This window comes from Lepidochelys olivacea (genome assembly GCF_965140295.1).
Source record: "Lepidochelys olivacea isolate rLepOli2 genome assembly, chromosome: 27".
NCBI lineage: Eukaryota > Metazoa > Chordata > Testudines > Cheloniidae > Lepidochelys > Lepidochelys olivacea.
The window spans coordinates 10,084,840-10,109,948 of record NC_140437.1 but is presented as its reverse complement, the minus strand read 5'-3'; the positions used below and the strand labels follow the sequence as shown (position 1 = coordinate 10,109,948).

Sequence of the window (25,109 nt, the reverse complement as noted above, 5' to 3'; positions counted from 1 at the left end):
GTGCATTTCAAAGATAGCCAACAAAACTTACACAAAAAACTATGTGAAATCATGAAAAACTTAATAAATGTGTTAAAGAATAAACATTTCACAAAAATCCATTTTCTTTGCTCCAAAGAGAAAAGCATGTTAACTCTTCGTCCCACTTGTGCCATGGACTGCTCAAAACCACTCATGGAAATCTATGTCACCACAGAGCCAGCCCTCTCCTCCCACACCAAATTCTCCAGTCTCCCTGCGGGACAACCTCTTCACTCCTGCTGCTGAAGGAATACAGCTTCCTTCCTCTCTAGGTTAGCTGATCTACAGCTGCCACTCTGCTTTGGACATCCATAACTCCAGCTACCAACTCTACCCCATCTACTTGCCTCCTCCCATTGCTCCAGCTTTTGCACTCACCTGATCCAGCTTACCTCTCTTGCTCTGGCACCTGTGCTACTCACCTATCTGCAAGTAATAGCTTCCTTTTACTCCTTAAAACAATTCAGGAGGGGTTAAATTCAATAGTGATTTGCACTGCTAAAAACGATAGAATTTATTTTGAAAAATTCTGTTCAGTGGCAGTGTAAAATCAAAGAGCAAAGGGTGCTGAAAACTTCAGCCTGAAGAAGAGGAGCTTTCCCGAATCACCAGAAAAATATAAAATGGCCAATCACACTTCAGAGATGCAGACAAATTTATTATTCCAGTATCAAGTCAAGTCCAGAGAGGAACCAAAAACTACATGAGAACTTTTATTTTATCACAAAGACAAGCTAGACAGTCATTGCTTTGTCAGCCTACCAAAGCAGATGTAATAAAGGGAACTTCAGACAATGGGTAAGAAAAATAAGCCTGTTAACAACAATACACACTTCCATCTATGGTACTAATATGGCCTTCGTTATCATCGTATCTGAGCACCTCACAATCTTTATTTATTTTTCACAATAGCCCCAATTTTCACAAAAGGAGCCAAGGCACATAGAGACTAAGTGACTTGTCCAAGGTCACACAGTACGTCTTTGTCAGAGAGCAGGAAATTAACCTTGGATCTCCCAAGTCCCGGGCTAGAATCCTAACCCTTGGACCATCCTTCTTCAATTAACAGACTCTCTCTTTTTGGTTTTCACTCTCACCCCATCACTTCTCAGTTTGGTAGAAATAAGTCCTTAGCTTATTCACTACCATGTGTGGGGAGTGAGTCTACTGTCCAGAGCAGAAGACTGGGAGTGATTACTACAGAACTAGGATCCAAAGTCCTTACTCAGGCAAAACTCCTATCAAATTTAGTGTTCAACCGGTGCTTGGCTGCCACTCTGTTCTTGAGACATCCAGAAAGATGAGTTAAGTTCAATGAGAATTTGACAAGAATAAGTTGGTATTTGTATATATTTTCAGTTTTGAGCCATCTCAATATGTGTATATGAGCAAGTCATATAAGCAGCTGTAAAATTAGGATAATAATACTTACCTACCATTCCAGGGGATTTATGAAGCTTATTTAATGTTTCTAAAGTACTTTAAAGGCCTCACAGGAAAGGTGCATAGAATACAAATTATTTTGATCACTATTATCTAATACGGTAAGAGAGGCTATTGTCCCTGACGAAGCTTGCAGCTCAAACAGGAAAATGACAGAAACTACCACAAATGGTATCAGCTGATCCCATAAACATATATTGCTACTGTGTAATTATGACCCACAGTTTTATAATGTGGTATTATTACCTTTGTCCTTTTGTGAAAATCATTCCACCTCTATCACACACACAACCATGAGATAATTACAAAAACTCATGTGCTACATCACAACCAACCAATTATTGCTGTACATTTGTAATGCCGAAGGAGATCTCATACCTGATTCTCATCCTGCACCTCCATGCTGTACTGGGGCCCCGGCTGTACCTCTGTGACTTTCTCTCCAAGGAGGAAGCCCAGGCGAGTCATGAGTGTGTTTGCTGCCTCATCTACGGATGGAGGGGGTCCCAGCTCCTGCTCAGCTTCACCTGAACAACAAGAAAAACATAATTTATGATGGAAACTGTTTAACTTTACTATTGTTCACCCACTGTTTTAACGGACTAAGTATAGCCAACTTTTCACACAGCAACTCCACTATAGAGGTTTTCAGCTCAAACACATCTTCTCTGTCTCACTCAACACTATTTGCTGGACATTCATTGATTTAAATTGTCACTTTACATTTCTTTTAATAGTACCCTTTATTCCTTCTCTCTCTGTTTATTAGCTGCTGTTCTCAACACCTCATTTTAGGCAAGATGCAGACTGTCATCCCTTTCCCCCTGAAGTTCATGACAAAGCCCTCTAGGCTCAACCAAGAGATGGGACTTTGCTAAAAGGCAATGCTGAAGCCAAGGAAGCTCCTCTCTCATGTACACAACCAAATGAGTCACCTCTGTGTCACTTGCAAAGAACTCATGACTGTATGTGAATCGTTTGATCTTCTGTTAGCAATGCACTCAAGTGGCATCCATACCAGTAGGCCCACAGTTTTAAGCAGCTGAAATTCATTATTTCATAATATGAAAGGACATGTTTAAAGACTGTTCTATTGTTCATTAGGAAAGGTAGAGTAAGATAATAGTCCCATTTTCAGCCTGTCCCAGGGCCAGATAAGTCAGTTCAATTCACATATGTTCGTAGTCCAAAACTCACAATTTGAGTGCACACCTACAGCCCGTTGGTAAATTAACCAAAGTCTTTCATACTCTCAAAAAGTTTTAAAAGCAGAGGGTTTTTTCTTAAATCTACTGAGAGATCCAACTTCTTTCGTGCAGCCATTCTACAAAAAAAATAAATTGAGAAGGATTTTTATCACACCTGCTGTCTCTGGGAAAATATTGCACAAGAAGCTGTAATAGTTCCTAGGATGATATTATGATCTATCAAGTCAAATACTCACTTTTTGTTTTTTCAGAATTTCCAATTATGAATTTACTCATGAATGCAAAATCTTGGAATGCGTGCTGTCTGCTAGGTAAAATACATTTAAACTCTCAATACCTATTTGCAACGTAGACTATAGTGATTTTGAAGGAGGCTACTGGGTACAGGAAAAGTAGACAAAAATGTGGATGCTTTGGACTATTTTATCAATTCCCATTTACTTCCCACAAGAGCCCTTCTTTTTAACTGCCCTAAAAAGCTCCACAGACATTACTGCTAAGGGTCTCTCAAACTGATAAAAACCTAAGATTCAGAAAGTTGAAACGTCACTCAACACATTCTGTTGTGCCAAGGAATATACTGTATATGGCACATAGAATCCCCTAATATTTCAAAGCAGCATGAACACTTGTACCCAACCGTGTTGATTAAGCTAGCAGTTCAGACTTTAATCTGAATCTACGGATTTTTATCAGTTTCATTCAGACCCTTATTGTAATTCTGACATAGCAGGTTGTGTGCTTCAGGTCAGACATTAGAGCCTTGCTCGTCAGTCCAGCATGAGAAGAAAAAGGAATACTGTCCAGTGATTCCTCTGAAACAGGGATCAAGCCAGTCAAAACTGGAAAGAACAATATATGCAACCATCATCTGCCAGCCTTCATCTGCTGTTGATACTGTATACCATGTCAGAGGGAATGCACTCTAATCCACAAGACCATGCCCTTTTGTACAGTTGTTGCATGGACAGCGAAGTCCACATCCCAGAGCAAGTGCTGGTGTACACAGGCATGACATGGCAGTAAGACACTCAGCCACTGGCACCTTAGCTGCACTAGGGCTCCCACCATTATTACTACCATCAGTAGAATTGAACTGGAGTTAATGTAGGTGGAAAACTGTTCCTAGGAAATGCTAGAGTAATCAAAGCCATAATGAGAAGAGAATAAGTGCTGGAAAGGAAAATGTTTAGCGTCTTGACTGTAAATAATCAAAAGCTATAGGTGTGTCTATATATTTTTATGCACATTTTTAAAAACCTAATATCCAACTAACCGTACTGTGTTTCTAACAATACTGAGCACCTGTCTCTTTTTAGGACAGAAATATGGTGCAAAATAACAGGCATATTTCAATTTCAGGCTGAGACTTGAAAACCGCAAAGTATCATCTTAATTAGAAAAAAAACCTTCAAAGAATCAAAGAAACATCAGGAAATGCAAAGATATATGGGAGACAGGAGAAAGGACATAGTGCTGGGGTAAACGTAGGCTCCATTGAAATGCTGAACATTGAAAACAGACACTGTGAATTATCCTGACCATGGGGCTGTTCTATAGAGAGGAGCAGACAGAAAGCTGAGAGAGAGAGAATCATAGAATCATAGAATATTAGGGTTGGAAGGGACCTCAGAAGGTCATCTAGTCCAACCCCCTGCTCAAAGCAGGACCGATCCCCAATTAAATCATCCCAGCCAGGGCTTTGTCAAGCCTGACCTTAAAAACTTCTAAGGAAGGAGATTCTACCACCTCCCTAGGTAACGCATTCCAGTGTTTCACCACCCTCCTAGTGAAAAAGTTTTTCCTAATATCCAACCTAAATCTCTCTCACTGCAGCTTGAGACCATTACTCCTTGTCCTGTCATCCGCTACCACTGAGAATAGTCTAGATCCATCCTCTTTGGAACCACCTTTCAGGTAGCTGAAAGCAGCTATCAAATCTCCCCTCATTCTTCTCTTCTGTAGACTAAACAATCCCAGTTCCCTCAGCCTCTCCTCATAAGTCATGTGTTCCAGTCCCCTAATCATTTTTGTTGCCCTCTGCCCTCTTTCTCTCTTTGAGAGAAAGAAACTACTCAAAAAGTAAGAGTTAAAAGAGGAGCAAGAACTCTGGATCCTGGGTCTAACTTGAGTTAAGATCACTGCATGGCCAGGTTATTAATTAGTTTAAATTAGTTAGCATATTTACAATATGTTGGTTGATAATGTGTATTAGGTTAGTACTGCATTTATAGTGAGAATTACAATGTGCTTTTACTCTGAAAAGTGAGTAAAGGGGGTTGGACTAGATGACCTCCTGAGGTCCCTTCCAACCCTGATCTTCTATTCTATAATAAAAAAGCATCATTGGTTTCTGAGTTTATTGCCTCTCCATGTCTACAGATACAGGACTCTCAGTGCAGACTAAAAATGGTTTTATTTTTCTGATCACCAGTGTCCTAAAGGTAATCCAGGACCTGAAAATTAAGTTCTTTCCTGTTCAGATCAGCATCAGTAACAAAGATCCTGTAGGCCAAGTTCTACACCTGTGCAACTGGAGTTCCAAGGAGTTGCAGAGAAGGAACTAAGGGCAGGATGTGGGCCTGCAATTAGAATGTAGGTAATTATTTTTGTCATAACGTTCAATCCAGAATAAAAGCCAACTCTGTTTCCCAAGGCTGGTCTAGTGCTGCAGTGCCAGAGGCAGTAAAACCTTATCCTAGTCAGAACAGTCAGCAGATATGACTGATTCACAGCAAAAAGATTTGTTGAATAAGACGATGGCATTTTTATATAGTCACTTTTCTCAGTAGAACCCCATTTTAAAGAGTCCTTTAATGAAATGTATCTTACTCTATATCTTATCTTTCCCTTCTTGAATATAAATTAGTCAACATTCTCAAAAGGTGCTGAAGAACTTAGTCTACAGCTAGGGTAGAGGGAGGGTTTTTTTTACATGTCACTCATAACTATTGCTGAAAGGTACAAGTCAGTTGAAGCTATAACCTTGCATGAAAGCTCAATACATAGATTAGTCTGCTGCTCCTAGGGAGCCCAGTTCAAGGTCATAATTTCAATGTACAGAAGCATAAACCAACTTTTCATTGTCTCAATCATATTAATGCAGACTAAAAAAGCTTTTAAAAGGATATAGACAATGTTGATTAATGAGGATGATTAAACAAATACTTAATGGGGGGTGCACCTTAGTTCACAGCTGCAGCATCTCATACAAAACAAAGACTCCACATTCATAACAACCATCAACATTGTGAAATACACACCCTGAATTGTCTTACACGGAGGCTTCACTGCTATGAAAATGAATGAATTCTTCACCCAGAGACCTCCCTTCCAGTAATCAAGGTGCAAATACTATCACATCCTTCATGAGAATGGAGGGCTGTGTCTGAAGCAGAACCAGTGTGATTCTGCTCCATGGGTGACTGCTTGCAGAGTGTGTGAACCCAGCTCCCTGTGTGGGTAGAGGCTCTCGTTACCTCCTTTTACCATCATCACCTTCTGAAACCTTCTGTCCAACCCCAACCTTCCCAAGGCTCCTGGTGTCCACCCCCCACCCCTAAACAAAGTTGTAGCCTAGATGCTTGTCAAACTGGACTCCAGTGGTGAGCTATTGGTCCATCACCATTCTGTTGTTTATGTGATATTGTATTCTAGAGGTATATCCCTGATTCTGTGGGAGGAATGCAGGATGGTGAGATGACTCAAGGAAGACAAAAAGAAAAGGAGGACTTGTGGCACCTTAGAGACTAACCGATTTATTAGAGCATAAGCTTTCGTGAGCTACAGCTCACTTCCTCAGATGCATATCGTGGAAGGAAAGCCTGCTGCAGTTTCCACGATATGCATCTGAGGAAGTGAGCTGTAGCTCACGAAAGCTTATGCTCTAATAAATCGGTTAGTCTCTAAGGTGCCACAAGTCCTCCTTTTCTTTTTGCGAATACAGACTAACACGGCTGCTACTCTGAAACCTGTCAAGGAAGACAGGAAGTCCATCTTTTCCCTTGAGCGCTATGGATGAAATTCTTGGATTCACAACAACACAAAACTCACAGCCTTGGGAGATGCAGAGCTATGGTGACTGTAAGCCACTTTTGCAGCCCCTCAAATCTTGGGCTATCCCAGGAGTGAGAGAGACCCATGAAATGACTGAGGTAGAGCCCTGAGAATTACTTCCATTTTGACAGCCTATCACCAGCTGCCTAGGAGCAGCCTTTCTGCCCAGAATTTCTACAGTACTGTATGGTAGTCCCACCCCGACATACCTGATCTGTTAGAGTCTTTTGTATAAATAATTCCTTTTGCATAGGGTACACACTCCAAACGCATACTGTATCTGTTGCAAAAACCCTTATGAAATTTCTCTGAAAAGTAAATTACAGTGCAGCAGCAAACCACAATGTTAAGTTAAATACCATGTAAATTATTTACAAATGAGGTACATATTTTCGGGAGGGGGGGGGCTGTATGCAGAACATCAATCTCAGAGTAAATATTCAGGGCAGAGTTTGCAAATATATTGGTTAGTGTGCATCATAAATGCCATTAAAGATGGATTTTTATAATGATACAGTATTTACCTTTTCCAAGATATCTACAAGATTTCCTACATTCAAAGACTGCAGAGCTCATGGTAGAGTTAACTTCAGTTAATGATAAACATCCAGTTTTTAATGGCGATCACTGTTTGATCACCACTGCTCTGAATAGAATGTTAGACCTGCTCTGGTGTTTGTGACAATGACCCCGATTCAGCAAAAACTTCAGCACGTGCATAACATTCAGCAAGTGTGTAGTCCCATTGACCTAGCAGGACTCAAATTACACATGTGCTTAAGTGCTCTGCTGGATCAGGGCTGATGTCATTCTCTGGTTACTTGGAGGCAAGAGTATACAACTTGTCATTCTACTACAGCTAACAGAAACAATGAGGAGTCTGGTGGCACCTTATAAGACTAATAGATTTATTTGGGCATAAGCTTTCGTGGGTAAAAAACCCCACTTCTTTGCATCTGAAAAAGTGGGGGGTTTTTACCCACAAAAGCTTATGCCCAAATAAATCTGTTAGTCTTTAAGGTGCCACTGGACTCCTCGTTGTTTTTGTGGATACAGACTAACATGGCTACCCCTCTGATACTTTACAGCTAACAGAGATTTATTTCCTTAGTTTAAGTGACAGGGCCTGGTTTTTGGAATAGGAGGCCCTTAGTTATAATTCCTGAATTGAAGTAGTCAGGAATCAATACGAGATAGAACTCCGTGAAAATGTGATTTACTATTTATACGCCAGTAATGGGCTTGGTGCTGTACAAGTTACAAATGCAATTACAGTTCCTGCCCCAAGGATCTTATTTATATGCAGCATTAACTTGAATGGTTGATCAACTTAACAATACATATTAAAGTGACACATTCTCTTGCCAGTGACACATCACTGCCCACAGTAATAATGGGGTGCTGAGGTCTATCACAGTGGTTCTCAACCTTTTTCTTTCTCAGGCCCCCTCAACGTGCTATAAACATTCCAGGGACCAGTGTGTAAGGGGGTGTGGGGGGCGCGGATAAGGGCTCCCGGCTTCAGCAGCTGGGGAGTGGGAGGGTCACAACCATGGGACTTTAGTCTGTGGAGCACCAGGGTGAGGCACCAGGGCTCCACCCGTTGGCTGGGGGGAGTGAGGGAGAGATGTGCCTGGGGCATAGGCACAGTTTAACTTCTATTTTTGGGAGGCGGGAGCTGGCAGGGCCCAGAAAGGCTTGGGCAAACTCTGCACACCAGGGCCCGGAGAGGGATTGCCACATCCACCCCGACTCACCTCAGCAGGCAACTCAGCCGTCTGGTTGGGGTGGGGGGCACAATCAAAAATTATAACTCAAAGGGGGAGACTCAACTCACGTTTGAAAACCGCTTAGGGTGCAGACAAGGCGGGGGATAGCTAGGGGCTGTGTGCAGGCAGGGTGTAGCTCAAGGTGCAAGGAGGGGGTAGCTAGGGACAGTGTGCAGATAGGGGAGTAGCTCAGGGTGCAGGGAGAGATGCAGTTAGGGGCTGTGTGTGGGCTGGGGGTAGCTCAGGGTGCAGAGCGAGGGATAGCTAGGGACTGTGTGCCAGGAGGGTTGTGGTTGCTGCTCCCCGAGGGCTCTGCCAGCCCCGGAACTGGGTCCACCCACCAGGGCGGCTCTTACTGGTTACATGAGCAGTCAAAAGGGACTGGGAGTTGAGGAGCAGCCACAGTCCCAGGCACCAGCAGCAGGAGGAGACAGGGGAGCGCCGTGACTGCCTGCTCCATGGCACCACACCAGCCAGAGAAGCAGTCACCCCACACTGCGCGGCTCCAGCTTCCTGCCTCTGATCTGGCCAGGGGGGTGGAGCCTTGGGGCGGGTGGGGGAGGTGGTGTGGAGCTGCCCCTGGGACTGTCCTGCGCTGGCACTGCAGTTTGGGGAGACCACCCCCTTGTGCCCGACCATCTCTGCCAATGGGCTCAAAAGAACAGCCATACGGGGTCAGACCAAAGGTCCATCTTGCCCAGTATCCTGTCTTCTGACAGTAGCCAATGCCAGGTGTGCCAGAGGGACTGAATAAAACAGGTAATCATTAAGTGATCCATCCCCTGTTGCCCATTCCCAGCTTCCTTGCCAATATCCATTCATGGACCTATCCTCCATGAAGTTATCTAGTTCTTTTTTGAACCTTCTGATAGTCTTGGCCTTCACAACATCCCTTGGCATGCAGGTTGACTGTGCGTTGTGTGAAAAAAATATTTCCTTTTGTTTGTTTTAAACCTGCTGCCACGGACCCCCAGTTGAGAACCGCTTCTCTATCAAATCACATAACAAGAAAAGATAAATTACCTTTGTTATAGTTGTCCACATTCTTAACTGCGGTGCAGCTATAAGAAATATATGTATTGATTTCACAAAACCTTTCTAGTGTAATGATAAAAATAACTGAATTTATTGTTTCCCTCACCCAAAGAAAAAAGGCAAAACTGGGTTGTGATAGCGTTATGATTCAATAATTCAAAAATAACTAAGATTTTTTGTGCTCAATTGCCAATTCTGAGGAAAGCAGTTACTATTTAATATATAAAAATATAACCAAAAAATTATCTTTCAGGCATAAAGTGCATTTATCTCAAAACAATGGGAAAATTATATATAGTACAAGCATAAAAATAAATACACACACACACACACACATACATATATACTCTCCAGCTTTAGAATGGTAGCTCTTCATAAAGTGACGAAAAATGCCGTCTGCCATTACTTTTTTAAAAAGCAAGATTAGCTAATCATTTAGTACAGTACTGTGATTAACAATGATCTATCCAGCTTTAGAAGAATTTGAGCTTCTGAAGAATGTCTCCAAACACCACCACTGGTACGTATACCGTAGTGTTCCTGTATGGTGGAAGTAGAGCTCAGCAGGTTGGGGTTCAGCTCAGGGGTTGCGCATCTGACTGCAGATCAAGAGGCCACTGTTTCAAATCTGGGTGCTTACTTCCTTGTTTTTATATTTTGACTTTAGTAAAGCTTTTGATACTGTCTCGCGTGACCATCTCATAAACAAACTAGGGAAATGCAACCTAGATGGAGCTATGATAAGGTGGGTGCAAAACTGGTTGGAAAACCGTTCCCAGAGAGTAGTTATCAGTGGTTCACAGTCATGCTGGAAGGACATAATGAGTGGAGTCCCTCAGGGATCAGTTCTGGGTCCGGTTCTGTTCAGTATCTTCATCAATGATTTAGATAATAGCATAGAGAGTACACTTATAAAGTCTGCAGATGATACCAAGCTGGAAGGGGTTGCAAGTGCTTTGGAGGATAGGATTAAAATTCAAAATGATCTGGACAAACTGGAGAACTGGTCTGAAGTAGATAGGATGAAATTCAATAAGGACAAATGCAAAGTACTCCATTTAGGGAGGAACAATCAGTTGCACACATACAAAAAAAGGAAACGACTGCCTAAGAAGGAGTACTGAGGAAAGGGATCTGGGGGTCATAGTGGACCAAAAGCTAAATATGAGTCAACAGTGTTGCAAAAAAAGCAAACATCATTCTGGATGTATTAGCAGGAGTGTTGTAAGAAAGACACGAAGTAATTCTTCTGCTCTACTCTGCACTGATTAGGCCTCAGCTGGAGTATTGTGTCCAGTTCTGGGTGCCATATTTCAGGAAGGATGTGGACAAATTTGAGAGAGTCCAGAGAAGAGCAACATAAATGATTAAAGGTCTCGAAAACATGATCTCTGAGGGAAGACTGAAAAAATTGGGTTTCTTTAGTCTGGAGAAGAGAAGACTGAGAGGGGACATGATACCAGTTTTCAAGTATGTAAAAGATTGTTACAAGGAAGACGGAGAAAAATTGTTCTTCTTAACTTCTGAGGATAGGACAAGAAGCAATGGGCTTAAATTGCAGCACAGGAGGTTTAGGTTTGGACATTAGGAAAAACTTCCTGTCAGGGTGGTGAAGCACTGGAATAAATTGCCTAGGGAGGTTGTGGAATCTCCATCACTGGAGATTTTTAAGAGCAGGTTAGAAAAACACCTGTCAGGAATGGTCTAGATAATACTTAGTCCTGCCATGAGTGCAGGGGACTGGACTAGATGACCTCTCAAGGAAGCACTGGAATGGGTTACCTAGGGAGGTGGTGGAATCTCCTTCCTTAGAGGTTTTTAAGGCCCGGCTTGACAAAGCCCTGGCTGGGATGATTAGTTGGGGTTGGTCCTGCTTTGAGCAGGGTTGGACTAGATGATCTTCTGTGATTCTATGTATACTACAGTGTCCACATAGTGAATTTGAAGCTACTTTTCTACTATGGAAGAAGATTTTACCCTGAAACATGATAGGTATGACAAATGGCAGGTTTACTGAGTGGTTAGGGTTCAACCACTGGACCCAGAGACGTAGCCTGAAATCTTCTTGTGTGGAATTGGGCAAATCAGTTAGCTTCTCTGTGCCTCAATTCCCCATATAAGTTTTTAAATAGAAAGTTTCTGCATCTCTATAGAAGTAGGAGAACATTTTTTTTTCCCCCTTAAAAAGTCACAGACTGACGCAAAAGTAAAAAGGCTGGGGTTTGAGCAACAGCATAAGAGCTTAGGAATTCCCATGCCCAAAGAGACAAAAGATTCATCTAGTCTACTACCCCATCTCTGACAAGAGCCAACTGTAGATGCTTCAAAGAAAGGAGTAACAACATCCACATGTACATAAAGTCTCTTACTGTGCAATGCTTATTAAACTCTGGGATGACTTTTCTTATTTCAGCTAGTTATTAGTTTACGCTCTGAAGTAGGGGGGGCTGATATCCTGCTAGTGTTGTCCTAGCTTACATTGCTGCAGTTTCTATTCTTATTCACACTAAAACTATTCTTTTTAAAAATATTACTAAATTATTTGTCTTCAAAATATCTTGTAGTAATGACTTGCATAGATTAACTAAAAATGGCATAAACACCTTTCCTTTTATCCATTTTGAATTTTTTTTCCTTTTAATTTCAAAAATGAAAATGACTCAGACTTGGAGTTTTCCAGCTAGTGGATATGGGGTCAGAACGGAGAGACCAACATTCATGTTTGCTGTCAGCCCAAAGGCTTTGTTATAGATGTGGGTGGGAGACTAACCATATGAAGCCTGTGCTGCTGAGAGCCCTATCTCTCACTGACATCAGTCAGAGTCATTAAGAGTCCTCACCAACTTGCAATCCGTCCCTCAAAGGGGAGGGCTGGGGTTAGACAGAGAAGAAAATTGTGCTAACAAGTATTGCCCCCCCACACACTTTTTTTTTTTTTTAGAACAAAAATGAAAAGTAGTATCCCTGCTTTTGCACTGTAAGAACTTGACAACCTTTGGGATTCTTTGATACTGAACATTCCATTGTTACTGCAATATTTTAGTAAATTAGATGAGACCAACAGTATTCAAGAAGTTACAAAAGAAACTTAATCCAACTCTTACACAATTGATGAACAGGAACACTAATAGTTTCTGGCTTTTGTCCTTAATCTCCAGAAGTGACAGGTAGCTGTGCTCTGTATGACTCACACTGCTTTATGTAAGAGAAATAAATAACAGCTTTTACACAGATGTGAAACAGGTTGTCCCTCTGTAGATACCACTCATGTTTAGACTATCTGGTGTTTTACTGGACAAGTCAGAAGAATCTTGGAAGGACTAAATCAGAGCACTGAAGTCTTAACTTTGCTGAATCCACAGACGGAATTCAGGAGCAGAAAAAATAAAGTAATTTCAGAAAACAGCATGGTACCAACATCCAGTGTTTTAGCACGGAAATTTTAAAAGTGAGGGCCTGAGTGAGAGCCAGGGGAAAGCACAGCCAAGCAGTACTAGCTACTCAGACCTCTGTAGTCACAAGTGTCAAATTCTACCTTGCGGCTACTCTTCCACAAACCCAATGAAGTCTTTGGGGATGCACAGCTGCAACTGAGGGTGCAACAGCACCCAAGAAACCTCTTGAATTAAAAAGAGACCAGCCTCCCTAAGCCTCTGCAGCTGGTTGCTCTCCCTACCTTGTTGCAGCAACATAGCAGTACCCCTGCTAGCCACCTGACAAACAAGATCCACAACCCAGGGTTGTGGATAAAGAGGAGAGTGCAATACTCTGGCTGATCCTCTCTGGCTGGTTCTGAAAGCTTCAGAGAGCCTATGTGTTGCCAACCCCCATAGCAGGGGTGGCCAACCTGAGCCTGAGAAGGAGCCAGAATTTACCAATATACATTGCCAAAGAGCCACAATAATACGTCAGTACCCCCCATCAGCTCCCCGCCTGCTCCCAGCGCTCCCACCCACCAGCAGCCCTGCCAATCAGCGCCTCCCCTTCCCTCCCCATCAGCTGTTTCATGGCGTGCAGGAGGCTCGGGGGAGGAGCAAGGGCATGGCAGGCTCAGGCTCAGGCAGGGGTGGAGTGGAGGTAGGGCCTGTGGCAGAGCCAAGGGTTCAGCAGCTAGCACCCCCCGGCACACTGGAAAGCTGGTGCCTGTAACTCCAGCCCCGGAGTCGGTGCCTAGACAAGGAGCCGCATAGTAACTTCTGAAGAGCCGTAAGTGGCTCTAGAGCCACAGGTTGGCCACCCCTGCTCTAGATTTTACAGAGAGTCTCATGATATTTGGGGCATTTCTTAAAGCCCCTGATCCTGAAGTCAAGTAATTATGTGGGAACCTCAGCTTTCATTTAAAAAAAAAAAAGTAAGATTCTAGCCTTCATAGTGTTGGAGAAAAGCTTGAAAAGGTGACCCAGTCACCTCCCCATCTGGCCATTAATCTGGGAGGAAAAGGAAAGGAACTGCTGGAAACTTGGCAAAAAGTCTTCTAAGAAGTAAGAAGGCTGCTGGGGTAGGAGTGAAGGCAGAGGACAAGAAGTAGATCAATTGTCCAGGGAGTAAGAGAAGGTTAATTGGCTCAGGCATCTGGAAAACCTGAAAGTCAATTAGTTGGGGAGGGTCTGGGTTGCCTGTGTAAGGAAAAGGTCAATTGGATGGGATGGATGTTGCAGCAGAGGATGAACTGCTGGGTTTAGAGAAGCAATTTATTGATTGGGGGTACCTACGGGGCAGATGGATTGAATAGCAATTGGGCAGCAAGGTCACTCTGCGGGAGGCAGGCCAGGAGGAGGAGAGGAGAAGGGAGCAGAAGAAGAATGGGGGAGGGAGGCAAAGAGTTTATTTATTTAGGGCAGACATTTCAAAAGTAGCTAAGAAATTTAGGAAACCAAGTCCCATTTACTTAGAAGCCTAAGTCATTCCTGAAAATGGGTTAGGCTCCTTAGAAATGTAAGTGCTTTTGAAGATTTTACCCTTTGAATTTATACAAATACTAAAAAGGGTACCTATCCTTACACACTCACCAACTTTCCCAACTTTTAAAATACAGAAGAAACACCACACACTAAAGTGCAGCAGTACAATCCAGTATAACTCACCATCAGCAAGCCAAGCAACTTGAAAGCTCAGATCCCCCTCTCCCTCCCCTTCCAGCAATTCATCCTACTTAAAGTGTCTGGGGAAAAAAGATGAGCTTAGCAGAGTGTCCTGAAGGTCACCAGATTCAGGCTCTTTTAAAGTGAATTTCACAGCCACATGGAAAATGTCATGCCTGCAGTACTTATGTGTTTGTAATGGCATGACTTCAGATTAAGTGCCTTTGCTGATTTCAACCGTGGTAGTATGACACAGGTAGAGAGGCGGTCTCTCAGATAGGCAGGTTAAGACACTTCAAAACCACAATCTTTATCCAGAAACCCACAGGTCAGTGGGGATCATGGAATACTGACTGATTATGAATGTGGCAAGATACCCTACTTTACTCAGCAGGGGATGCTACTTTCTGCAAAGGGGTCAGTTGCTGGATAGCTGCAAAGTCAGAATTTTGAAAATGCCAGAAATAAGGATGCCTGTGAAAACTTACATCAGCCTTCTTGTGCATATGTATTATGACAGTGCCTTTAATTACGTGATCACATACTACTTTTATTTAAGATACACTAGGATCCAACAAGCAGAAAGCCCTGTGGAGCACCTCAGCGAGATTCTTAGTCAACTTTCCCTATTCCAGTGGTTTTCAAACTTGTGGGTCAGGACTCCAAAGTGGATCTCGACCCCATTTTAATGGGGTCGCCAGGGCCAGCATTAGACTTGCTGGGACCCCTAGCAGAAGCTGAAGCCTGAGCTCCACCCCCACCCGGGGCGGTGGGACTCAGGCTCTGGTCCCCTCTCCACCCACCTGGGGCATGAAGGCTTGGGCTCCACCCAATCCGGGGTCATGCAGTAACTGTTATCAGAAGGGGGTCGTGGCGCAATGAAATTTGAGAACCCCTTCAATTCCATATCTTGATTTCTGTTCCTATCAGCTTTGTCTCAATACAGATCTTTAAAGTCCACAAGACTTGCTGTCAACCGTAGCAGGTCAGGAGATACAGAGTCAACACAGGGATTTTAGTGACTTATCAAGGTCCACAAAAGCTCATGCAGACTTTAGAAAGTCTGGCAAACCTTGGATAGGGAGCAGAAGTCAAGGTACCATCAGTAAAATGGGGAAGCAGAGGAGACTGGAGAATAAGTGGAAATGAGTTGGAGAAACCAGTTTTGCAGGCCCTCTTGTTATTGGATGCGGACCTTGCCAAGCCAATTTGCAGCAGCCTCATCAGCGAAGTGCAGAGCCCTCAGACAACCATCAAATCTGGTCAAAGGGCAGTCGTTAAGTGATGTGTGACCTTGTCTGTCTTTGGCCACAGCTGCAGGTAGGGTGACCAGATGTCCCAATTTTATAGGGACAGTCCGGATATTTGGGGCTTTGTCTTATATAGGTGCCTATTATCCCCCACCCACGTCCCGATTTTTCACACTTGCTGTCTGGCCACCCTAGCTGCATGTAGCTGCATACATATGGGATTGTTTAGCCTGCAGAAGAGAAGAATGAGGGGGGATTTGATAGCTGCTTTCAACTACCTGAAAGGGGGTTCCAAAGAGGATGGCTCTAGACTGTTCTCAATGGTAGCAGATGACAGAACGAGGAGTAATGGTCTCAAGTTGCAGTGGGGGAGGTTTAGATTGGATATTAGGAAAAACTTTTTCACTAAGAGGGTGGTGAAACACTGGAATGCGTTACCTAGGGAGGTGGTAGAATCTCCTTCCTTAGAGGTTTTTAAGGTCAGGCTTGACAAAGCCCTGGCTGGGATGATTTAACTGGGAATTGGTCCTGCTTCGAGCAGGGGGTTGGACTAGATGACCTTCTGGGGTCCCTTCCAACCCTGATATTCTATGATTCTATGTGGGATCCTCCCATTGGCCTCAGGTGTGAAGGCTGTCTGCATATGGACCCTGGCCCATTCAAAATCAATTCACAAAGGCCCCCTCACCAGCCGGCCCGGATGGGGAGTGGAAGGGGTGGGGCCAGAGCCGGAGTCGAAGGGGCGAGGCCAGAACCTCTTCCGACCATGCTGGGATGCTGCCCAGTGCAATGCAGCAGCCGCCTGACAGAGCGCCTGGCAGCAGAGGGGACCTGCCTCCCGCCCAGGCTTGGCTTCTGGGGACAGCGGCCAAGTGAGCCAAAGCCCTCCCTCCTCCCAGGCATTTTTGGCCTCTGCCCCTCTCCAGCCAGGCTCTCTCCCAGGCAGCTGGCTACACTGCACAGAGCTGCGACTGGGAGTGGCTCTGTCCCACTCCCTGCCCGGGCCTGGCGACCAGGGAGAACAGCCCAATATGCCAGGGGGAAGCAGCCACAGCAGGATGACAGAGTCCTTACCACCTGCAGGTAATGTAGAGCGGGGAGAGTGCAGGGGCCCTAGCCTGGGGTCAGGGAGGAGACACATGGGGAGGTCATGTGTCCTCCCCTTTAGTTGGTGCCATCCCAGTAAGGGGAGGCACCATTTGTCTATGCAAGGGCCATTGAGTGGTGTGGCAAGTGAAAGCCAGGTACACACGTGGTCGGATCAGTTATAAGAGACTGGTTTCTGACATCATCTCTGCAGACCATTCTTCAGGCCCTCTAAGCTGGGGTCAAAGGGAAGCCCCAGAGAGCTCAGTTGCTCTGTAGATGATGCCAAGGGATGCTGAATTTCAGGTGTGGTGAGCTCTACTGATGGTGCTTGCCCACCATTCACTTTTATACACTAGCACATTATAAGTCCCAGATCACCCTACAAATGCCAAGAAGAAAGTAACACCGCCACTTAAACTAGGAACGGCTGACACTCACCAAGTTTAGGCATTTACTGATGTTACACAGGGGTGGGTATAAACGGTGTTGGGTCTTCGTTACATTAAAAACAAAATAGATTTTTATTTGTAACTTACACTTTGTACAACAGATTCTTTCAAAAGAAGTCACCATTAATGGAACTTTATCCAACATAACTAGTGGCATTTAGGTGGCATTGCAGCTCATCCTTCAACAGCATATAAACCGAAATGATGGAATGGAATAGTCAACCAGAAGCAGCATGGCTCCAAAAGCACAAAAACAGGGCATCCGCTCTACCAAATGGAAAAATGTCAGAAGAGAATTACTAACAGAAAAAGGGATCTAATTTCCCAAAGCCCTCCATTTACCGTTTGCTGCAAGAGGGAGGGACAACTGCAGAGAGAAAATAAAAGGATCCTGACTCACTCAAGGTAAGAGAGAAAGGAGAAGTTTGATCAGAGCACTGCAGTCCCTGAGGGGAGGGAGCCAGCTAACATATCCTGTCCCAAGAGGCGATTGCTAGGCTGCGTCAGAGAATTAAAAATTTTATTGAAGCTAATGTTAAAATTATATAATACACAGGTTAAGGAAGGAGTGTCTGTACATCTGGATTTAGTACATAAATTATCCCAAAGTACAAAGTTTGGTTTAAAAGTCACACAATACATATAGTACATGATCAGCAATAACCCAAATTTAGAATAATAAATTTAATGATACAGTTTAGATATTAGCATCCAAGTATTCAGGTGCATCACTCATGAAAAGTTATACAGAGAGTCGGTTGTCAAAAGCAAATATGGCAATGAGTGTATATTGTCCATTGATAATTGGCCATTTAGAATAGGTTGTCTGTATCCTATTATAATCCATCAGAGAAGCATTCCAATTACTTTCCCAACTTTGCTTCTCAGCAGCACTCCAGCTCATCTCTCCTAGTATTGCCTATGTCTGGTGATGTTTTCTAGATAGATGTCCCTTGATACCTGCTGGCATCTGATACCATGAGTTACCGCATCAGCCAAGTGTAGCGCTGACCGATTCGGCATTCCCGCAACACTCGCTCATTACTGGTCGCATGTGCCCAGGGCTCAGATGATCAGCATGTGTGTTTGAACCTTGTAACCCCTAGCTCTCAAGGCGTTGGCTAGAGGGGATATTTCTCCATCTTTCGAGCTTGGGCGCCGTGGAAGGCACTTCTCAAAGGGCACAGTGACGTCCACCATGATGATCTTTTTCTGTTCCTCGTTGTTGATGACAATGTTTGGTCTCAGTTGGCTGTCCATTCTGGGGATGGCAGAGTTCACAGCAACCTTCCCCACAGGTGACGGGATGGCTCTGATTAGGCAATCTTGGATGGCACTGTGGCAGAGCTGTCAGGCTCTGGAATGGGGCTTGCAGCTACACAAGACATGGGGTAGCATCTTGTTGGCATAGCTGCACCTTCTGCATCACTTGTCCCAATTTTCATGGTGAATGGCTCCAATCAGTGGGACGCAGTTGAGCCTGGCCCTGTGGATGAACCTCCAGTCAGCAAATCAGGTGAAACTACCCCTTGGGGAGGAAGTAGTTGATAGCATCCCCCTTGCACATCACCTTGAAGGCCTTGCCTTGGTCCAGTTTCTGTCTCAGGTTTTCTACGTACTGCTAGCGGATAGCATCCTTCAGGGTTCTCACCAGCATGGTTTTAGCTCTTGGAGTGATGACTGCGTGCTCTGTATTCTTCACCTGTGGCACCAGGACTCCCAGCTCCCAACATTCCTCACACCACATCCAGTGGCAAGCGATGCGCTTCTCTAGCTGTCGTGAAGCATTGCAGGCACAAGTCCAGAGTGAAGCAGTCTCCCCATCTCTTGCAAATTTGTCTTCCAGAAAGCCGCTCAGGTAAGTGGGTCACATCTTGGTTGGAGGGGGTCCTGGCGATTCGCTTCCTGATGACATTATGCATAGCACTTTCCACAATGTTCCTCACCATGGTGTCCAGGCACGTCAGAAGATGGAATGCTCGAGTGATCACTACAACTTTGCACGGATCACACATTTGAGGGATGTTGGCGCCGCCCAGCCTGTATGAAATGTACAGCAGTTCATTGCTGGCCCTCTGGGGAAGAAATATCCACTTCTTCACTAGCTGCCTTACGGTGCTGTCCACCTTGTTAAGAGGTACCTTCGCCATGGCAGATCCCCTCAGGACAAATGAAATATGGGGATCAGGAAGGTGTTCAAGGTGTTGATCTTCTGCCACGGTGCCAGTACGGAGGAGTCAATCTTGGCCACGTCTTGTAGGAGCTCTGCAATGGTATCCTCAGACATCTGCTGGACGTGGAAACCTGTGGGCATGCCGAGATGTTGGTCTGCTTGCCCATCCTCAAGGAAGATCATGGGATAGAACCCTTATTTTAAAAACCGCAGAAAGAAAATCTTTTGCCTGTGTCATACTCGTAGCTGTTACAGGCTCTCAGTTTACAGTGGATAGGTGGCTTTATCTCTTGGGTTTACTCCTGTCATTCCTTCCACAGACTGGACCTCATCCTGTGACTCTTGACCTCATCCTGTGAGGACTCTTCTGTGGGTTGCAGTAAACTTTATTAGCTTCTGTTTAACCTCCTTAGAGCTACTAGTGGAATGGAAAGTTTGTTATAATCATATGATGAGACTATATCATCTGTTTCCCGCCCCAAAAGAGAACCAAAATACTCACTGAACACTCTTGCCTTTTTTGCATTACTATTGATAGTACTACCATTTCTATTTGGTAATGGACCAGTATCACTGTCAGAATTATTTTTGTTCCTAACATACAGTATTTTAAAAACTCCTTATTATCCTTAACTCTGCTGGCCACAGAGTTGTCTTTGTGTTCCTTTGCTTCCCTTTTCGATTTTCTACAACTCCTATCATCTGATTTATGTTCATTACTAACAATTTCCCTTTTTGCCCTGGGTACTCACGGGGGAGCGGCTAACTGGCACTCTGGGCAGGAGCTACAATAGTTCCTCACCTCCTGGTGAACACCGGGCCAGAAGAACCACGTCAAAATCCGGGCGAGGTTCTTTTCATGGCCTAAGTGCCCGGCAGTGGGGATGTTGTGCACAATCTTAATCACAGCCCATTGGTGACACCGCGGTACCAGCAGCTGCGTTTGTGGTTCCTTTGTGCAGGGGTCGTGGTCGATCCGGTAAAGACGGTCCCGGTGTAGCTCCAAGCGGGGCCACTGGATTGCGGACTGGGGGTCGACCATAGTCCCATCAACCGCTGTTAGATGTTCATAGGCCCGGCTCAGGGTGGGGTCAGCTTTTTGGTCTTGGCAAAAATCAGTATGGAGTTGGGGTTCGGCAGAGGGCCCCGGCAGGGGGCCGTCTGTTTTCTCGGTCCCTCCTCCGGGTTCTGGGGTCCCATCCTCCTCCTCCAGTAGGGCCTCAGGACACTCTCCTTCCAGCGCCGGGGTCGAGTGGAGGATCTCCTCGAAGGCAAGCCAATCCCGCCCCAGGATCACTGGGTATGCAAGTCGAGGGGCCAGGCCGACAATGATTCATCAGGTGACCCTGGCCACTGTCAACAGGATCCAGGCCCTGGGGTAGGGCCGCACATCGGTGTGGATGCATTGCAGCCAAATTGTTCCCAAGTGGGGGTCCACCCGGGGTCCCAAGCCTGGCGAATCAGTGTCTGCCCGCAGCTGGAGTCTATCAGGACCTGGGTGGGATGGTCCCTGACAACTACCGGAACCGTGATCTTGGGAGCCTGTAGTAGCCGGGCCCTGGTTTCCCCTGCACAGACATGGCCAAAGCTGCAGTCCATTTCCATGCAGTCCCTCTGCAAATGTCCATACTTCCCATATAGAAAGCAGGGCCAGAGTTCAGGGTGACCGCCTCAGGTGGGGGCTCCCGGCGGGCTCCTGGGTGCACTCCGACTGGTTCCCAGAACATTCAGCACGGTGGTTGCAGACCCTTGTCGAGGTGGGAGCTCAGGGTGTCTGGCCTAAGGTCCTGAGCAAGCCTCTTGCCCACGGGGGAGGTTCCATCACTCGGTCGGGGTGCCCCCTTTTCTTTTGGTGTTAGTGCATTCTGGCCCGGGGTGTTGGGCTCGGATGGCGGGTCCCATCAGTGTTTTGGCCGCGAGGAAGTCTTCCATCAGCATGATGGCAGCTGCTAACATCACTGGCCGATGGCAGAGCACCCAGGCCCGTCCTCGGGCCAGGAGGATGTGCACAAACTGTTCTAGAATGACTTGTTTCGTGACCTCCTCTGCCATCCTCCTCTCTGACTGTAGTTACTGCTTGCACGTTTCCTTCAGGGCTTGGGCCACCAGCCGGGGTTGGGTGCCTGTGGGGTATGTCTGAGTTCAGAACCTCTGCGAAAGGTGTCTGGGCTGACATCCAAGGCATCCAGGATCGCTGCTTTTAACTGGTTATAATCCCTTGCCTCATCCGTAGCCAGCCCCCGGTATGCCGTTTGGGCAGTCTCGGTCAAGTATGGGGCCAAAAGAGTGGCCCATTGGTCAGGGGCCCACCCAGCAACCAGCGCCACCCATTCAAACGTCACCAAGAAAGCCTCGGGGTCATCGTCAGGTCTCATCTTGGTTAGCTGGACCGGCTCGGTGGTGTATGATGACCTGGCCGCATCTCCCGGTAAAGCCGTCACTAACTGCTGCAGCCGGGCTCCTAGCTGCTGAATGAGCTGCTGCTGGAGCTGAGCCGTTTGCTGCTGCTGGAGCTGGGCAGCCTGCTGTCGCTCCTCGGTCTCCGTCAGGAGCTTAAATATTCGATCCATCTCCATGGCTCTCTCGGGGTGGCTCTCCCCCTCAGACCCCTTCTCACAGGGGCCGAGGGATCATGCCCACATTCTCCACCATGTGTAAAGGGGCTAGGACAGGACTCAACGCTCTCCGGGGCAGCGGGGAGCCACATCGGCTCGCTACACACAGTTGACTCTGGGGGAATTTGTCCGGCCACCGGAGTCTCCCTTGGCAGCCCTTGCGGTAACTGGAACGAGCACTGGAGGCCTGGGCCCTGAGTCAGGGTGGGGCACCAAATAGTCAATAGCTCAGGCCCTCAGGCAGGGGCTGAGCAAATAGCCCAATGTTAGCAGGCCAGGCCCTGGGTCAGGGCGGGGCACCAAATAGTCAGTAGCTCAGGAATTTCCCCTTTCTTCCACTAATTATACATTATTTTGATAACTGCCTTCACTTCCCCTTTAAACCAGGTCAGCCTTTTTCCTTGATTGTGACTTTTTAGGCAGCTAGTAATGCCTCCTTAAATGATTCCCAATTATCAGAGATTCCCACAGACAACTGCAGCAGCACAGGAGCCAGCAAACAGAGCTGTAAACAGGGGAGTTTGAGTGGGAGTTTGTAAGGGGAGTTTGGGGGGAAGACTAAGAGCCAGGCAAAGGAACAGACAGGCTAGTGAAGGGAGTGTGTGGTGGTCTGGCAGTGTTTTGGTGCTGGTTGGGAGTTTGTTTTGCTGTGGGTGGTGATGTTTCAGTTACTACAAGGGCTGCCGAGGGAGACTCCGGTGGCCAGACAAATTCCCCCAAAGTCAATTGTGCGTAGTGAGCCGGCGTGGCCCCAGCCTAGCCCCTTTACAGGGAAGAAACCTACTAGAGCAGTGGTTCTCAAACTAGGGCCACCGCTTTTCAGGGAAAGCCCCTGGCGGGCCAGGCCGGTTTGTTTACCTGCTGCGTCAGGAGATTTGGCCGATCGCGGCTCCCACTGGCCACGGTTCGCCGCTCCAGGCCAATGGGGGCTGCAGGAAGGGCGGCCAGCACATCCCCGGCCAGTGGGAGTCATAATTGGCCGAACCTGTGGACGCGGCAGGTAAACAAACGAGCCCGGCCCACCAGGGGCTTTCCCTGAACAAGCGGCGGCCCTAGTTTGAGAACCACTGTACTAGAGCCTCCCCTGGGATAGTGCTTGGGATGTGATATAGATTGCCGGGATCCGATCTGGATATGGATAGAGACCTCTTTAATGTTTTTAATGAAGTAAATACTAATGGGAATTGTGTGATCATGGAAGACTTTAACTTCCCAGATATAGACTGGGGGAGAAGTGCTAGTTATAATAATAGAGCTCAGATTTTCCTGGATGCGATAGCTGATGGATTCCTTCACCAAGTAGTTGCTGAACCAACAAGAGGGGATGCCATTTTAAATTTGGCTTTGGTGACTAGTGAAGACCTCATAGAAGAAATGGTTGTAGGGGACTACATTGGTTTGAGCGATCATGAGCTAATTCAGTTCAAACTAAATGGAAGGATAAACAAAAACAGATCTGTGACTAGGGTTTCTGATTTCAAAAGAGCTAACTTTAAAAAATTAAGGAAATTAGTTACGGAAGTGGATTGGACTGAAGAACTTGTGGATCTAAAGGTGGAGGAGGCCTGGAATTACTTCAAGTCAAAGTTGCAGAAACTATCAGAAGCCTGCATCCCAAGAAAGGGGGAAAAATTAATAGGCAGGAGTTGTAGACCAAGCTGGATTAGCAAGTACCTTAGAGAGGTGATTAAGAAAAAGCAGAAAGCCTACAAGGAGTGGAAGATGGGAGGGATTAGCAAGGAAAGCTACCTTATTGAGGTCAGAACATGTAGGAATAAAGTGAGAAAGGCCAAAAGCCATGTGGATTTGGACCTTGCAAAGGGAATTAAAACCAATAGTAAAAGATTCTATAGCCACTTAAATAAGAAGAAAACAAAGAAAGAAGTGGGACTGCTAAAATAGAGTGGAGGTTAAGGATAATCCAGGCATGGCCCAATATCTAAACAAAGACTTTGCCTCAGTGTTTAATGAAGCTATTGAGGAGCTTAGGGACAATGGTAGGATGACAAATGGGAAGGAGGATATGGAGGTAGATATTACCACATCCGAGGTAGAAACCAAACTTGAATAGCTTAATGGGACTAAATCGGGGAGCCCAGATAATCTTCATCCAAGAATACTAAAGGAACTGGTACATGAAAGTACAAGCCCATTAGCAAAAATGTTTAATGAATTTGTAAACTCAGGGGTTGTACCGTATGACTGGAGAATTGCTATCATAGTTCCTATTTTTAAGAAAGGAAAAAAAAGTGATCCGGGTAACTACAGGCCTGTTAGTTTGACATCTGTAGTATGCAAGGTCTTGGGAAAATTTTTGAAGGAGAAAGTAGTTAAGGACATTGAGGTCAATGGTAATTGGGACAAAATACAACATGGTTTTACAAAAGGTAGATCGTGTCAAACCAACCTGATCTCCTTCTTTGAGAAGGTAACAGATTTTTTAGACAAAGGAAATGCAGTGGATCTAATTTACCTCAATTTCAGTAAGGCATTTGATACGGTTCCACATGGGGAATTATTAGCTAAATTGGAAAAGATGGGGATCAATATGAAAATTGAAAGGTGGATAAGGAATTGGTTAAAGGGGAGACTACAACGGGTCACACTGAAATGTGAACTGTCAGGCTGGAAGGAGATTACTAGTGGAGTTCCTTAGGGATTGGTTTTGGGACCAATCTTATTTAATCTTTTTATTACTTTTTATTTTTATGTCCTTGGCACAAAAAGCAGGAATGTGCTTATAAAGTTTGCGGATGACACGAAGCTGGGAGGTATTGCCAATACAGAGAAGGACTGGGATATCATACAGGAAGATCTGGATGACCTTGTAAACTGGAGTAATAGTAATAGGATGAAATTTAAAAGTGAAAAGTGCAAGGTCATGCATTTAGGGATTAATATGAATTTTCGTTATACACTG

At 45.4% G+C, this 25,109-nt stretch overlaps 1 protein-coding gene across 1 annotated transcript in view; it reads right to left on the bottom strand.

Annotated features, from left to right (window-relative positions):
- The window catches only part of TANC2 (tetratricopeptide repeat, ankyrin repeat and coiled-coil containing 2), a 690,066-nt gene that overhangs the window by 199,737 nt on the left and 465,220 nt on the right, over positions 1 to 25,109 (bottom strand). The window contains exon 7 of the mRNA XM_084615604.1: positions 1,843 to 1,991. Within this exon, the coding sequence (XP_084471730.1) occupies positions 1,843 to 1,991 (149 nt within the window). The remainder of the gene's footprint in view (positions 1 to 1,842; positions 1,992 to 25,109) is intronic.